At 47.6% G+C, this 14,026-nt stretch overlaps 8 protein-coding genes across 8 annotated transcripts; 5 read left to right on the forward strand and 3 right to left on the reverse strand.

Moving 5' to 3' along the window:
- Positions 1-334: 334 nt before the first annotated feature.
- Positions 335-775, forward strand: N7446_006936 (uncharacterized protein; the record flags this gene model as incomplete). Its single annotated transcript, XM_058515683.1, has 2 exons — positions 335-717; positions 769-775. The coding sequence occupies 2 exons, from the start codon at positions 335-337 to the stop codon at positions 773-775; spliced, it is 390 nt and encodes a 129-aa protein (XP_058372861.1).
- A 1,616-nt stretch (positions 776-2,391) lies between these two features.
- faeB-2 (putative feruloyl esterase) lies at positions 2,392-4,030 on the forward strand (the record flags this gene model as incomplete). Its single annotated transcript, XM_058515684.1, has 2 exons — positions 2,392-2,728; positions 2,787-4,030. 2 exons carry the CDS (start codon positions 2,392-2,394, stop codon positions 4,028-4,030), a joined length of 1,581 nt encoding a protein of 526 aa, XP_058372862.1.
- Positions 4,031-4,339: 309 nt separating this feature from the next.
- On the reverse strand, positions 4,340-6,165 carry N7446_006938 (Methylthioribulose-1-phosphate dehydratase; the record flags this gene model as incomplete). Its single annotated transcript, XM_058515685.1, has 6 exons — positions 4,340-4,782; positions 4,845-5,016; positions 5,065-5,339; positions 5,395-5,698; positions 5,789-6,040; positions 6,088-6,165. 6 exons carry the CDS (start codon positions 6,163-6,165, stop codon positions 4,340-4,342), a joined length of 1,524 nt encoding a protein of 507 aa, XP_058372863.1.
- Positions 6,166-6,828: 663 nt separating this feature from the next.
- Positions 6,829-8,100, forward strand: N7446_006939 (uncharacterized protein; the record flags this gene model as incomplete). The annotated part of the gene is made up of 2 exons (XM_058515686.1): positions 6,829-7,344; positions 7,396-8,100. 2 exons carry the CDS (start codon positions 6,829-6,831, stop codon positions 8,098-8,100), a joined length of 1,221 nt encoding a protein of 406 aa, XP_058372864.1.
- Positions 8,101-9,444: 1,344 nt separating this feature from the next.
- N7446_006940 (uncharacterized protein) lies at positions 9,445-11,039 on the forward strand (the record flags this gene model as incomplete). Its single annotated transcript, XM_058515687.1, has 5 exons — positions 9,445-9,620; positions 9,673-9,910; positions 9,963-10,094; positions 10,162-10,841; positions 10,910-11,039. The coding sequence occupies 5 exons, from the start codon at positions 9,445-9,447 to the stop codon at positions 11,037-11,039; spliced, it is 1,356 nt and encodes a 451-aa protein (XP_058372865.1).
- Positions 11,040-11,171: 132 nt separating this feature from the next.
- N7446_006941 (uncharacterized protein) lies at positions 11,172-12,016 on the forward strand (the record flags this gene model as incomplete). The annotated part of the gene is made up of 5 exons (XM_058515688.1): positions 11,172-11,222; positions 11,303-11,342; positions 11,441-11,640; positions 11,711-11,937; positions 11,995-12,016. 5 exons carry the CDS (start codon positions 11,172-11,174, stop codon positions 12,014-12,016), a joined length of 540 nt encoding a protein of 179 aa, XP_058372866.1.
- Positions 12,017-12,226: 210 nt separating this feature from the next.
- N7446_006942 (uncharacterized protein) lies at positions 12,227-12,880 on the reverse strand (the record flags this gene model as incomplete). Its single annotated transcript, XM_058515689.1, has 2 exons — positions 12,227-12,385; positions 12,485-12,880. 2 exons carry the CDS (start codon positions 12,878-12,880, stop codon positions 12,227-12,229), a joined length of 555 nt encoding a protein of 184 aa, XP_058372867.1.
- Positions 12,881-13,328: 448 nt separating this feature from the next.
- N7446_006943 (uncharacterized protein) lies at positions 13,329-13,985 on the reverse strand (the record flags this gene model as incomplete). Its single annotated transcript, XM_058515690.1, has 3 exons — positions 13,329-13,343; positions 13,573-13,775; positions 13,895-13,985. 3 exons carry the CDS (start codon positions 13,983-13,985, stop codon positions 13,329-13,331), a joined length of 309 nt encoding a protein of 102 aa, XP_058372868.1.
- Between the last annotated feature and the right edge of the window lie 41 nt (positions 13,986-14,026).

The following is a 14,026-nucleotide window of genomic DNA, read 5'->3' on the forward strand; positions in this document are numbered from 1 at the left end:
TACATGTCATGTCAATTTAACGTCCTCGGTCTAAATTGTCTAAATTGCTGCTGTTGTTCGCTGTAGTAAAATATACGTGTTTATAATGTTTGTTCTGCTTCATAACTCAAGGTGATGGAGGCTGAGGACGCTGCCTGGTCAAACATCACCCACCTGCTCTTTCCATTCCTCTCACCTTCGTCAACATCCAACCACCTCGTCGCCAACCTCACCTCAAATCACAACATGTCCCCATCCCATCCAAAGTCATGGATCGGATCACTTCGCTGATTATTTTCGGCCCGATAATAACTGTGTTGACCGTGACTTACGCAGCAGCGTGTGTCAGTACATCATGGTCAAATTCAGCCTGTGGCAGCTCCGTCGCGAGATCAAATCGATGAACAAAAGTATCAGTTACTGCATGAAGCGCCTTAAGTCCCATTGCAATAAACAGCAAAAGCTTATTCAGCACTTGAACGCTGAAATTACGGTGTACGAAGTTCTCGCGGCCCGATTTGCGGTACCTCTAGGGAGCGACAAAACCCTTGACCAAGTCGAGGCTTTGAACAAGGAGTGCCTCAAACAACACCGCGTGATAATAAATTTTAGAGCGAGACTCAAGGCTTTGCAAAAAGAAACCATCGCCATGCGACATGAGTTGATCGTGCATGCCGCGATACACGCGGCGAAAATCCGAAATATCGGGGCGCGCCAGCGAGCCATTGAAGCCTGGCGGTCAGTGAATAGTCTATATTGCTTGTCTTTTGAATTACTAACAGCTGCTAGTATTTGATCAGTCACGGCCGTATTGACAAGTGCCGAGTTCAACAGCCTTCAACCCAAACAGGGAGGGCTTCCCCGCAATTGTGGAGAATCTGGGGATCTGACCCCGGCCCAAATCAGCAGTCGGTCCGCCCATTCAACCCCCCCGGAGTTTCGCTCAACCATCCGCCTCTACGCCACTGCAGCCTCATTCCAGAAATTCCCACTTGCCAACCCCGCCCCTCGAGAACCTACGACTCTATTTGACCATTATCTTTGCTTCCAAACCCAGGTTGTATGACAGTGCACAGGGAGGATCAAAGGAAGGCACAAGAGTCATCAATGCTGGAGACATCAGTGTCAATATGGTCATAGCGAGAACTTGCTTGGGTTGCCTGTGATGCGCTGAAACTGCACTAGGCACAAGTGACAAGTGCATGAAAGTGACCAGAAAGCCACATGGGAACAAACAGGCGACGGGAATTGACGGCGCTAACACACCCATGGGTCCGGATAGGAGATTCAGTCATTGGAAAATTTCCCAGCTATCTACGGTGCCCATGTTAACCTCGGGATTATTCATCACTCTCTCATCACTCGCTCGTTCTATTCAGTTTCACATGAGATTGCCCAATTCCCTTCGTCGTGCTAGACTCGGTATTCATTTCAAGCCTTGGGGGCATTATCAAAGCTGAATACTGGCATGGTTCGAAGAAAACCACCAATTGGTAGTTCTTTACCAGAACTTAGCTCCTTGGTCAGAGCCGATCAGCTAACTTATGCCTGGGTACTGTAAGTAGTAAGAAAAAATAGGGTGGATTTGATGACTATTGTTAAGGCACTAGGATATTTTAAAAAGCTGATACATACTGTAGATCAGGCGCGGAGACGCTAGGCAGCACTTCTAATGAATCGCAGATCACTGCTATAATTGATGCTATTGGCTGTTATGCGAAGCATTAATCTATACATGTAAGAAGCTAACAGTATCATGCATGTACGTGCATAGATTGATACCATATCATCAAAGAATTGAGGGATTTTGTTGTACTACAGAGTTGGAAAAAGCAGAGGCGGGGACCGATGAGATTCTTACATTTCACAGGGTCTCACTAACATGTACTGTATTATACATGTAACTTACTACTTTAGTGTGCTCTAGCTCTACAAGCTAATCTTACCCCCTGTTAAGAGTGCGGCTATCTATTTCCGTAGCTGGGGGAATCCCAGGATTTCCCTCCACTAGGGATTTTCGCGAGTACATAACATGTACAAGCACCTGTAATTTCGGCTGCTCCTGATCGTCCCTTGGCCCGCTGTTTTCGTCCATACCAAGCTTCACTAGTCTCTCTGGACCGCCTCGCATTGGTCAAGTCGACGCCGCACCATGTTTCATTCGTGTGGTCCAGCATATCGCTGTCCCGTCCCTTTCGGCGCCACTTCGGACCTTGCAGTTTATTTCGTCACTTCCCCACACGGTAGCCCGGGATTTCAACACTTCACGTATGCCGATTTACGGGTCCATTGATACAGCCATGAAGCCAAGAGTTGGTGCCTCGGCGCATGTCATCCTAGTATATTTAGTCAAGTTCCCATCCAAGTTGATGCTTCGTACAGGAGCTAGTCTGTCCACTTCTACTTCTCAACATGACTCGTCTTTCTCCATTGCCCCTGCTGGCTCTGGGCTCAGTTGCCTTGGCTAGTCAGGATGCCTTCAAATCCAAATGTGCGAAATTTGCCGATCAGATTAACATTCCCAATGTGAAGGTTAACTTCGCCGAGTTTGTGCAGGGCGGTACCAACTTGTCCTTGCCGGACAATCCTACTAGCTGTGGTGCCTTCTCTCAGGTCGTCTCGGTGGACCTATGCCGAGTTGCTATGGCCGTTTCTACTTCCAACAGCAGTGAGATTACATTGGAAGCTTGGTTCCCTGAAGAGTATAAAGGTCGATTCTTGAGCACCGGAAACGGTGGTATCTCTGGTTGTAAGTCTACTCTTAATAATCCAACATTAGATTATGGCTGGTGCTAACCTTTGATCAGGTATTCAATACTATGACCTGGCATACACAGCTCAATTAGGCTTCGCCACGGTCGGAGCCAATAATGGACACAATGGCACCTCTGGACAGCCATTCTACCAACACCCAGAAGTGGTTGAGGATTATGCATACCGCTCTGTCCACACAGGAGTTGTCGTGGGCAAGAAGCTCACCAAACAATTCTACGACGAGGGCTTCGACAAGAGCTACTACCTGGGATGCTCAACAGGTGGCCGTCAAGGATTCAAGTCCGTTCAGAAATTCCCTAATGACTTCGACGGTGTGGTTGCCGGTGCCCCAGCTATCAACCTCATCAACCTGTTCTCATGGAGCGCACACTTCTACCCCATCACCGGCTCTCCCGGGTCCGAGACCTTCCTAACAACCGCCGAATGGCAGATCGTCCACGACGAAATCATCCGCCAATGTGACAGCATCGACGGCGCCAAAGATGGAATCATCGAAGACCCCGATCTCTGCCGTCCAATCCTGGAAACCTTAATCTGCAACCCCCACACCTCGAACAAGACAAGCTGTCTCACCAGCACCCAGATTAACACCGCCAACCAAGTCCTCGCTCCATTCTACGGAATCAACGGCACGCTACTGTACCCTCGCATGCAGCCTGGCTCTGAGATGCTAGCCGCCCCCATCATGTACAATGGTTCACCATTCCCCTACAGCGAAGATTGGTACCGCTACGTCGTCTACGAGAACCCATCGTGGAGCGGGAAGAACTTCACTGTTAAAGACGCCGCAGTCGCCCTCGCCCAGAACCCATACAACCTCCAAACCTGGGAAGGCGATCTGTCTCCGTTCCAGAAATCCGGCGGCAAGGTCCTGCACTATCACGGTCTGCAAGACCAGTTGATCAGCTCTGAGGATTCAAAGTGGTATTACTCCCACGTCTCGCAGACCATGCAGCTGCCCCCATCCAAGCTGGATGAGTTCTACCGCTTCTTCCAAATTAGCGGTATGGGTCACTGTGGGGGTGGCGATGGTGCATACGGTATCGGCCAGGGCCTTCGGACTTACGATGGTACCAATCCCGAGGATAATGTGCTTATGGCTATGGTCCAGTGGGTTGAGAAGGGTATCGCGCCGGAGACGGTTCGTGGTGCGAAGTTTGCTAGCGGGCCTGGTTCTAAGGTTGAGTATAAGCGCAAGCACTGCAGGTGGCCTCGTCGTAATGTGTTTAAGGGTCCTGGGAACTATACTGATGAGAATGCTTGGCAGTGCATTTAGGTGCTGTTGGTCTTCTTTGTATATAAAATGTACTTCAGATCATATCTGTAGTGTATGTCATCTAAGCAGTCAATTATATTCTTTCTTGTAGTATACTCCAGGCAACAACATCTTCATAACAAGATGGACGCTGACTATACGAAAAATAGCAGTCACAAAAGACAGGGGTTTAACCATGCATAACCCTATCTTAAGTATCAACCCTTCACCAGCCTTTTTGTCCATCCAACTATCCTATGTATCAGAGCACTCATGATATAAATTCCAGCAGTAGCTATGCTCTGATAAGGGCGGGGAGCCAAAGAAAGACTAGTCGTGAATAATGCCCAGACAGCCAGAAGCAAACCGATATTCAGACAGTAATGATCTTCGAAGCCAGGACATATCTTGCGGCACGGCCAGCTCAATGATGATGGAACAAAGAACCAGGAAGTACATCTCCCAGAATACCAGCGGAACACCTCCACCTATCACGGAGACCCCTTCCAAAGGAGAGACACTATAACTAGGTTGACTCCTAGTGAAGATGAAACAAGCCATAGCCAGACACACCCCGAAGCAGTACGCGGTGACCGTTCCAAGAAAGGTAGTGTTCAAAGCCCAGTCAATATCTGGATTCTCGGGGTCTTCTTGGTCTGTGACTTCGGTGGAGCAGACAGGCAGCTGGGAAATTTGACTCCCAGGTACCATGGGAGACATTGGCTCTTCAGGCGGGCCCTGTAGCAATGTATTTTCGCTGGCTTTTGTATCTGCTTTAAATAAACGGGATGGTATTAGAAGGAAACACTTTCAATGCTACATTCCAGGTTCTCACCGTCATTGAAAGCTCCAATAATACTTATAAGTGGTGCCATTAGCATAATCACGGACACGACTTGTCCGAACGTCCAGTCTTCTCTGCTGGCGCTAAAAAATTCGCTCTGGCCACCAAGGTCCAAATACAGACGGTAAAACCCCCAGGAAAATGCGACACAAACCCAGCCCACCTGTCCAAAGTTAGGAAGGATAAATTGGAGGGTTTCTTAATAGCTTACTTCGACGGCAAAAGAAGCCCACGAAACCAACAGCAGACGTAGTGTTTTGAAAGCACCGAAGAGAGGACGATATATGAGCGAGCGTTTGAGACTGTAAATACTTTCTCCGGCACAGAGCCACTTGAAAAGAACCCAGAGAAGCTGACGCCCCTGAGAATCGAGCCAATAGATAGCCTGGCCAAGGATGCCGATACTTAAAACTTTGTGTAGCCTGACAACCCGAGAGATAAAGGCAACTACAACGAAAACTGCAGAGGCAATCGATGTTTGGATGGCTTGCAAAAGAGTATTTAAGCGTCGCCCCGTCACCTTCATAGCAACCTAGTTTACAGATAGCGGGACGGGAGTCATCGGGATCATACCACATAGGGTTGGCTGTCAACAGCAGACCAACAGCCAACAACGTTGCAAGGGCTCCTGTAGCAAGCAAGCGCCAGGAGCGCTCAAATGTATGCGTGTAAAGATGGTCTTGCAAGATTGTCAAACATGACAGTTGCGTGATGTAGGCGAACCATGTTAAGCCAAGAATAGCGCGCCATTTCGAGGTATCAAGGCCACATTCAAGCTGCGTATACCCACTGATGAGGATCGCGAAGCCGGTGACAGTCTGAAGATCACTCATTACCAGGATACACTTTCTTTGAGCATCAGCGTTGTTAGAAACCAATAGAGCCAAGAAGGGGACTCGAATAGGACATGAAGCAAATTTCAAGAAGAAACACACCTTAATCAGAATATTCGCAATCCGAACACTGGCATGAGGTCTCATTTGATTAGAGCGGAGATGTTTCAAGAGATATCTTGTTCCAGATCGAAGTCCTCCCAAGATGAAATTGTCCACTGGATTGGAGCGAGCTAGGATTGTCTTTTCTCCGGCTTTGTCGAATGGGTCATGCGAAGGGTCGTACACGGTGACATAGTAAATCGGGATAATAAGGATAGAGAGCCCTGCGGTAGCAATGTAGTTGATAATAACCTAGGCTGTTTAATATCTCAATCCAATAATTTTGAGAAGCAACTCACACCAATCCCCGTGATGTCACTATCAGGGGAGGACGGCAGCCCTGGCACTGAGTAGTCGTAGCTGCAGGATCCAGACATGTTGATATCAGACTGTATATCAAACAGAAAGAACCTCCGTCATTTCCAAGCACCTATGAGTCTTGGTAGATCTCCATCAATGGACGGAGGGAGGCCACTGATCCTGCGGGAGGGTTGCGCACCCAGGTGAGGCTGAGAGCTGCATGAAGAAGATCAATACCTTGAATGTTGTCGGATGAAATTCATTATGTAATGTAATCTTATAACCCATTTCGAGATCTTCAAATAGACTGACCCAAATACATAGCTTGTCGATGAGAGAATTACAGAGAATAAAGTGGTGAAACCGATTTCGACGTCTGTATAGAAACAACGGACGTCATCTGGGCAGAAAGAAGCGGGAATCGCCGGCAGAAGACTGCACTTCGTAATGAGTGTAGACCGCCTTAGCTGTTGCCCAGCAAATTAGATGTTGATCTGAACCGCTACAATTCCCGTTATTTACTTCCCTCCAATACACATAGTTTGGACAATCCATCGACAATCCAGTTGACAGTTTCGCTGATCGTGATATTATTCGCTGTCCATTAGTCTGCGCACGGATCGCCGTTCGTGGCCCCCAGACAAGCTACCCCTCGAACTGCATATACCGCGCACTCCCGCATTCAAGGCTTCACCCTGATCCATTCGCCTTATCGGTCAATTCCTTTAGAAATCAATATAATGGCCGACCCCGAGATGGACGAATTTGCGCAGACCCGCGGCGACGACGACCTATTCGACGATGAGATCATCCCGGTCTCTGCACAGGAACAGCAGACGCAAACGGAAGCCATCGCCCCCGAGCCAGAACCAGTACCTGCACCAGTACCTGATCTAAAAGAGGTACCTGAGAAGCCACCAGCTGCTGAGAAGCCAAGTCCACGTGGGGAGACTCCGCAGCGGGGCCGTGGCGGAGAAAGAGGCCGGGGACGACGGAACAGGGGGAGAGGAGGGCGTGGTGGACGGGAGTCTGATTCAAAGAGGTCAGAAAGTTCTCAACGGCGCAAGGCTCCTGCCCCTGCTATTGAGGCCGAATCCCATGGCGATGCGGGCGTCTCCAAGCCTGAAAAGGCCGTCGAGGCGTCCAAGGAGCAGTCTGGAGAGGTTAAGGAAAGTGATGCTGAAGCAAATGGCGCGGAGGCCCAGCGAGTACCGGCTGTTCGCGGCGATCGAAGTGCCACCGGTGGTCTAAGGAAGGTAGGGTTGTCCTGTGGAATTGAGCGAGAGCAGCAAGTTGACTTCTTCCAGCCGAAACTCACCGAAGAGGAACTGTCCAAACGTATTGCGGCCGCTAAGGAGAATGCCGTCAAGAAAGCCGCGGCTCATGCTCGCGCTGAGGCTGATCAAGCTTCATTTGTGGAGCGTGAGCAGGTGGCAGCAAAGAAACGTCGTGAGGAACTTGCGCACCGCCGCGTGATGGATAATGAGCGCGAACAGAACAGGCAACGCAAACTCAAGGCTCAAACTGGGCGAGAATGGGATTCTCAGAAACGTGAGGAGGATTATAACCCTCGTGGTGGTGGGAGCCAGTTCCGCCGAGGAATGCACGGAGGCGTATCTGGCTATGCGCGACGAGACTTAGACGGTGGTCGCTCAGAAGATACCACCGACCACGCTGATAGCCAAAGGGGCCGTGGCCGAGGTGGACGAGGCGGTCGTGGCCGCGGATCTCCGCGCGAACCCCGCGGCGAGCGGCCGTCCAAGGGCCTGTCAGACAGTAAATATGCAACACCAAGCCCTGCCACGCCAGGGCTGGACAAGAGCGACTTTCCCGCTCTGCCTGAAGGAACCAAGAAGCCGGAGGCGAAACCCGAGTCCGAGAAGATCGAGACAACTGTTGCACCTGCAACTGCACCGGCGCCTTCCAAATCACCAGCGACATTGGAAAAACTCGATTCTACGTTTTCACCGATAACTGGAACTTGGGCTGACCAGTTCGAGGATGATGAGTGATGATCTCTTTCACGAACATACTTCCTTTCCCTTTCATGGTTCCATTGCCTTTTGACGACTTTCTTTTGGATTTCTCACGACACGAAAAGACTCACGTTACTCACTTGGAATTGATATCCCCCTCCTATAGCCGACTAGCGGCTCATATAAAAATATTTCTGCATGCTATACACTATGTTTCAAGGCATAAATGCCAGCCAATTGTTTCTCTTCTGTAAAGCTCACCTCTTGCCTCTCCGCTTCGTCTTCAACCTTTTTAAAGAATATTATACTATATCTAGGGCTTGCCAATACCTGTATTGGTCGCTTCATCTTACTTTCTTCTGGGTTTGTCTCGGTCGCCAGGTTCACACGTAATTAATCAGCTCTATTTGTCCGTATTTATATAGCCATGCGATTGTTCTACGGCCATGCGGTTATTTTTCTTGTTATAAATACTCACTACCTACTTCTTCTTCGTCTTCTTCTTCTTCTTCTTCGTCTTCTTCTTCTTCTTCTTCTCTCCTCCGTCCATCATTTAATCTTACATTGCCGAAAATGTTGAGTCTTCCTTGACTATAATGAAGGAAATGGAACGTCTTGAGTGGTGATGATACGAAGGCAACATCCGCAGGTATAGTTACCGTTGACGCTGAATGCCTTAAAATGAAAGACGAAACAACACAAACCCCGATCTTAGGAACGTGTCACTAGATGGTAGGTATAATAGTCTTCCTAGCGTGTCTTTCAAGCTCCCCATCTCAGGCTAGCTAATCTTAACAGAGTATGATACTGCTTTTCAACTGAAACCTAACCTTGAATAGAAATGAAATAATTCCATCCTACGAAGTTGGTTTCAATCCCAGCTTGGGGCTACTTAGTAGTAATATTATCACGCAACCTATAGTGTAAATGACAAAAGAATATCATACAACAATTGAATCATATTATCTTACTGAATCGGTGTAGACTGTTGCTTTTCTTGACCCTGTGATTGGTCCAGTGTCGCGTCAACTGGTAGGAGTATGCAGCCAAGAAATTCTCCGAGGCCGTTAATAATTCCCTATAATTCTCCGGAGTCAGACACAGTTTATGGAATGTTATACTTGAGCAATAAATAGAACATGGTGTTTGCCTTAGGGCTGACAAATAACTAAATAACTACTACAAGTAAAAAGCGGAGGTCCCCGTGTCTCCAAATTGGGGTTACCACTGCTGCAAAGGCTCAAAAACGGTAGAGCTCGGCTACGCGGTGCCGAAGTGACTAATGGAAACCCCGTGGGAAAGCTCCCCCACTGTGGACTTTGGGGTAAAGACTTCTCTTATATGTTTCCATAGCTCACGTTGCCATGACTTCTATACACCATGTCAGAGAAAAGTGAGGTTGACGGGGCTCAACCGCCACTGAACCCTACATTGGGCGACAACTCCCCATCCAACAATGAAGGAACTGAACCAGATCTTCCGGAAAAGAGGTTAAATGGTGGCCTGGATGCCTGGCTAAGTGTTCTTGCGGGATTCTGTGTTTTTGTGAATTCTTGGTGAGCGTGTCTCACACTAGCTGCTATTTTACAGTACTGACAGTTGTCTTAGGGGCCTCTTGACGACCTATGGCTCCTTTCAGGAGTACTACCAGACTGTGCTTCTACCAGATGAGACACCCTCGACCATCTCATGGGTTGGTAGTATTCAAGCCACCTTGATCCCGATGGTTGGTCTTGCCACAGGCCCATTAGTTGATGTCGGATACCTACGACCTCTAATTATATCCGGGAGTTTCCTGACTGTCTTTGGAATGATGATGACCAGTCTCGCCACGTCCTACTACCAAGTATGTCCATATCCAGATACCACATGATAACGATATTCGCTAACCGAAACAGGTCCTCCTAGCCCAAGGTTTCTGCGTCGGAATGGGCGGTGGCATCGCCTACATCCCAGCCTTAGTCGTAATCTCCACGAATTTCACCCTAAAACGACCCATCGCTATTGGCTGCGCATCAATCGGATCAAGCGTCGGTGCCGTGATCTTTCCAGTGATGTTCCGCCAACTCCAGCCCAAAATCGGTTTCCCGTGGACAGTCCGCTGCATCGGCTTTATCAGTCTGTTTCTCGCCATCGTCGCCTGCATCATCCTCTGTCGGCATCCGGGTCAAAAAGGCTCACGCAAGGAGTCTCATTGATTGGAAGGCTTTCCGTGAACCTTCCTTTATGATGTTTTCGCTGTCACTGACCTGTGTCATGCTCGCGTACTACGTTCCCATTTTCTATGTCGCTTCTTATGCGCGCACAGCTGTGCATACCACGACCAGTTTGAGCTTTTATATGGTTGCTATCGTTAACGGCTCTTCGGTTATTGGTCGTGTCGTGCCGTACCTTCTGGTTGCATATATCAAGCCAATCGGGATTCTGTTATTTGCAGTATCGGCCTCGGCCATTGCTATGTTCACTTGGATTGCTGCTACCGGCACTGGTGGTTTTATTGTGTGGTCTTGCTACTGGGGAGCTTTAAGTGGTGTTTTGGTCACTGCACCTACGTCTATTGTGGCACATCCAGTGTTCTGTCCGGACTCTACATTCCTAGGGACACGCTTGGGGATGATGTGGGGAATTTCTTCTTTTGGGGCTTTGGCTGGAACGCCTATTGCGGGTGCTCTGGTGAATCTGGATACTGCGTACTTTTTGCGTGCGCAGGTCTTTGCTGGGTGTATGATGGTTGGGGCGGTTTTGTTGCAGCTTTGGCCTGCTTTCAGGGTTATTCGGTATGATCGGGATCATCCGCGCAAATCTTGATCAATAACTTGGAGTATATAACTTATATCAATACTAGAACAGATTTAAAGAAACTCAGAGAAAAGCGTACGAAGGCGCAATCATGGCTGCATCTACATCACCAGAAGCACAGAGCTGCTTTTGGCAAGTTGAATGGAGTTGCCGCCAAAGTAGCAATACCCGCTTAATTCCGCTCCTTCAAATATCAGTCTAGGTCATATATTTTGATTTTCTTGTTTATATACATTTAATCACGAACTGGAAATCTTGAATGGTCTCGATGCACGTGATTGTGTCCATACAGGCGGCGTTAACTCATCATGACTTCATCTGGGGTTGTGGCAAAAAGGGATGAGGTCAAGGTCCAAAAGGTTAGATATAAAATTAAGAAATGTCGATTTGTTTAGTTCAATCATCATATCAATTGATTGTACAAACATTTTGTCGAAAGAACAACATATTACATCCCTGTTCTTGTCCCGACGTAAATCGTGAGTGTACTTCTACACCAATTTTACTCTTGTCAATGCAAATCACACAATGAAATCTCAAAATATTTCAAGATTAGTTCACTAACAGCTGCTATTAGCAGCTCCTATCATAATCAACATCAAAATGGCCCAAGAAGCAGCTTCCAAGGGCGGCAACAGCAGTCGCAACCAAACAACATCATCCGTCGCTGGAGGCACAAGTGCCGCACCCACACCAGCCAACAATGTAGGTGGCGGCTCTGGCATGGGAGACACGGTCTGGAACTCAGGCGACGACCAGGGGCCAGGCCATGCAGACGTACGTGACGAACCCTTCATCAACACGGTATCATAAAAAATATTGACTTGATAATGCTATTAAATTATAGGCAACCGACGCCAGATCAACGATGGGTAGGTTCCTCGGTCTCAATGACCAGAAATCGCGCGCCCAGAACAAATATCTTCAGCGAGCAGGCTTGGCCGGCGACAGTTCCAGTTCCACGAATAGTGGGGAGCCGACTTGTGCTAGTGAGGATCATTCATTTATGGGTCGTCAGCCTGGTGAGGCGGATACTTTGCCTGGTTGGCATACTATTAGGGATAAGACTGGCTTGTGAGTTTGATCTTGAAGTCATAAATATTGATCGATATCTAACGAGAATTTTACTAGGAACCTTGGCCCGGGCAGGTAACTGGACATGTAGATGGGTTCCGGATCAGGTTAATTGAATGTTTACGATATTTTATGATATTTTTACATGTACTTTATTTGTAAAATTTGCAAGGTATCTCTACATGAAGGTCTTGAATATATCATTTAATTATGTTAAAAAGTAACTCTCTCAGATTGAAGGAAGGATGCACATAAGACGTGACGCGATGTATAAATTCATTTGTCTCATCTATAACTTGGAACCACTGCTAGGATAGCCTGCGTTGACTTCGAGTGCCTTATAGAGAGCTACCTCTAACTCAATCAAAAGGCCAGTAACAGCTGCATCCCCGGCCGGCATAAGTTGGGTAAAAAGAGCAGCTGTGATACCTGTCTGACGGTCGAGCCACTATTATAGGTTAGAATACACTATCCGATAAAGATCGATTGAATGCCGTGAGATCTCGCAAAAGTAAAGAAAAGCATAATATAGCAGGAGGGATCTTACCCAATGCAAGTTAGGCAACCCACTCCAATTAACAGTACCTGCTCGCCGTCGGCCAGGAATGTCCTTCAACGTCATTGTCCCAGCCAAACAATGATCTGCCTGTGTGTGATCATCCAAGCATTTGATTCCAAGAACTCGTCTCATTTGAGAACCCAGAGGCTTTGGCATTGCCATCCGAGACGCCTCATTCAGCTGTGGCTGAAACAGTATATCAATACTAGACTTGGACAATAATGGATAACCAGCTCCTAGAAGACTAGATAAGAGTTTCATGTAGTCAGTGGGTGTACTGAATAGCCCAATTCCGCCCAAGTTGTGTTTGGCCGGTTGGCCAAGAATGATGGGCCCTTGTTTGATGGACTTCTCGCCATGGCCGATACTCAACCGATATCCCATTTCTAATGGTGGAGGTAAAGTGTCGCGCTGCAATTCCGGACGAAATGTAGTTAAGGTTGCTCCGAGCTTGGACCAAATATTCTTCTTCATGTATTCTTCAAGGGTGCTTTTGGTCACGATTTCAACCTCATTTTGTTTAGAATCAAACCCCCAAAAAATGAAACAACTTAGGGTTACTCACTAATCGTCCAGACCAGTCTATTCCACCACCGTAACCCCATGACGTTCCCGGTTGAAAGATTAGCGGATGGTTATATCCTTCCTAGTACAATATTCTTAGTTAGCTATTCGACCACATTAAAGACACACTTGCTACACTGAGAAGGAACAAGGGGTATTTACCAAGCTGCCACAAAATGTGTGGGCTGTTCGACCTCTCGATTTGGACCATTCTTTGAGTAAAGGTGAAGACACATCATAAACGAACCCTGAAGTATGACATAGCAAGTCACTTGCAAAGAATCTGTTAGTATGGATTTTGCTCCTGTCATTTGAGAAGCATCAAATTGCTTGCTCTGTTTTGTAAACCAACTAGTACGTACCGCAGAGTCAGCCTTTCGCGTAGAGGCTGAAGCCTATCATGATGCAAGACTTGCGAGGCATCTTTATATGGATCACAATATTAGATATCTGTAATGAATGAAGCCACTACGTGCAATGGACATTTTCGTACCATTGTCATCTATAAAAACCTCGATATCTCTGAGCTCGGGGATGATTTCACGAACATCATCCTCTAAGGAAACAGTACCCCGTTCAACCAGCTGCATAACAGCCACTGCTGTTGCAAGTTTGGTCATTGATGCAATCCAGCATAGAGAGTCTTGGCTCACAACGGATGCATTTTGCGTGACAATGGTTGCTTTTCCCGAAGCGTGGTTGTAGATAACCTTGCCTGTGAGAATTTATCAGTATTTCAAGGAGATATTAAGGTCATTATATTTTGAAGAAGCAAGACATCCAAGGTCTCTTTGGGGGGGGAAGGAGGAGGGGATAAGAGGGGATTTGGTATACCTGAACGGTCAATAGCAATGAAGACTGCGCCGTGTAAAGACCCCGTCAATGGATCGGTGAATCTTTCAAGAATGCGGTTTAGTTCCTCCATGGTCTTTTGAATCTGTTTCAATTATTGTATGTGGTTACAGG

Source organism: Penicillium canescens, assembly GCF_028828765.1.
Source record: "Penicillium canescens strain IBT 15451 chromosome Unknown utg000004l_segment0_segment0, whole genome shotgun sequence".
Lineage (NCBI taxonomy): Eukaryota > Fungi > Ascomycota > Eurotiomycetes > Eurotiales > Aspergillaceae > Penicillium > Penicillium canescens.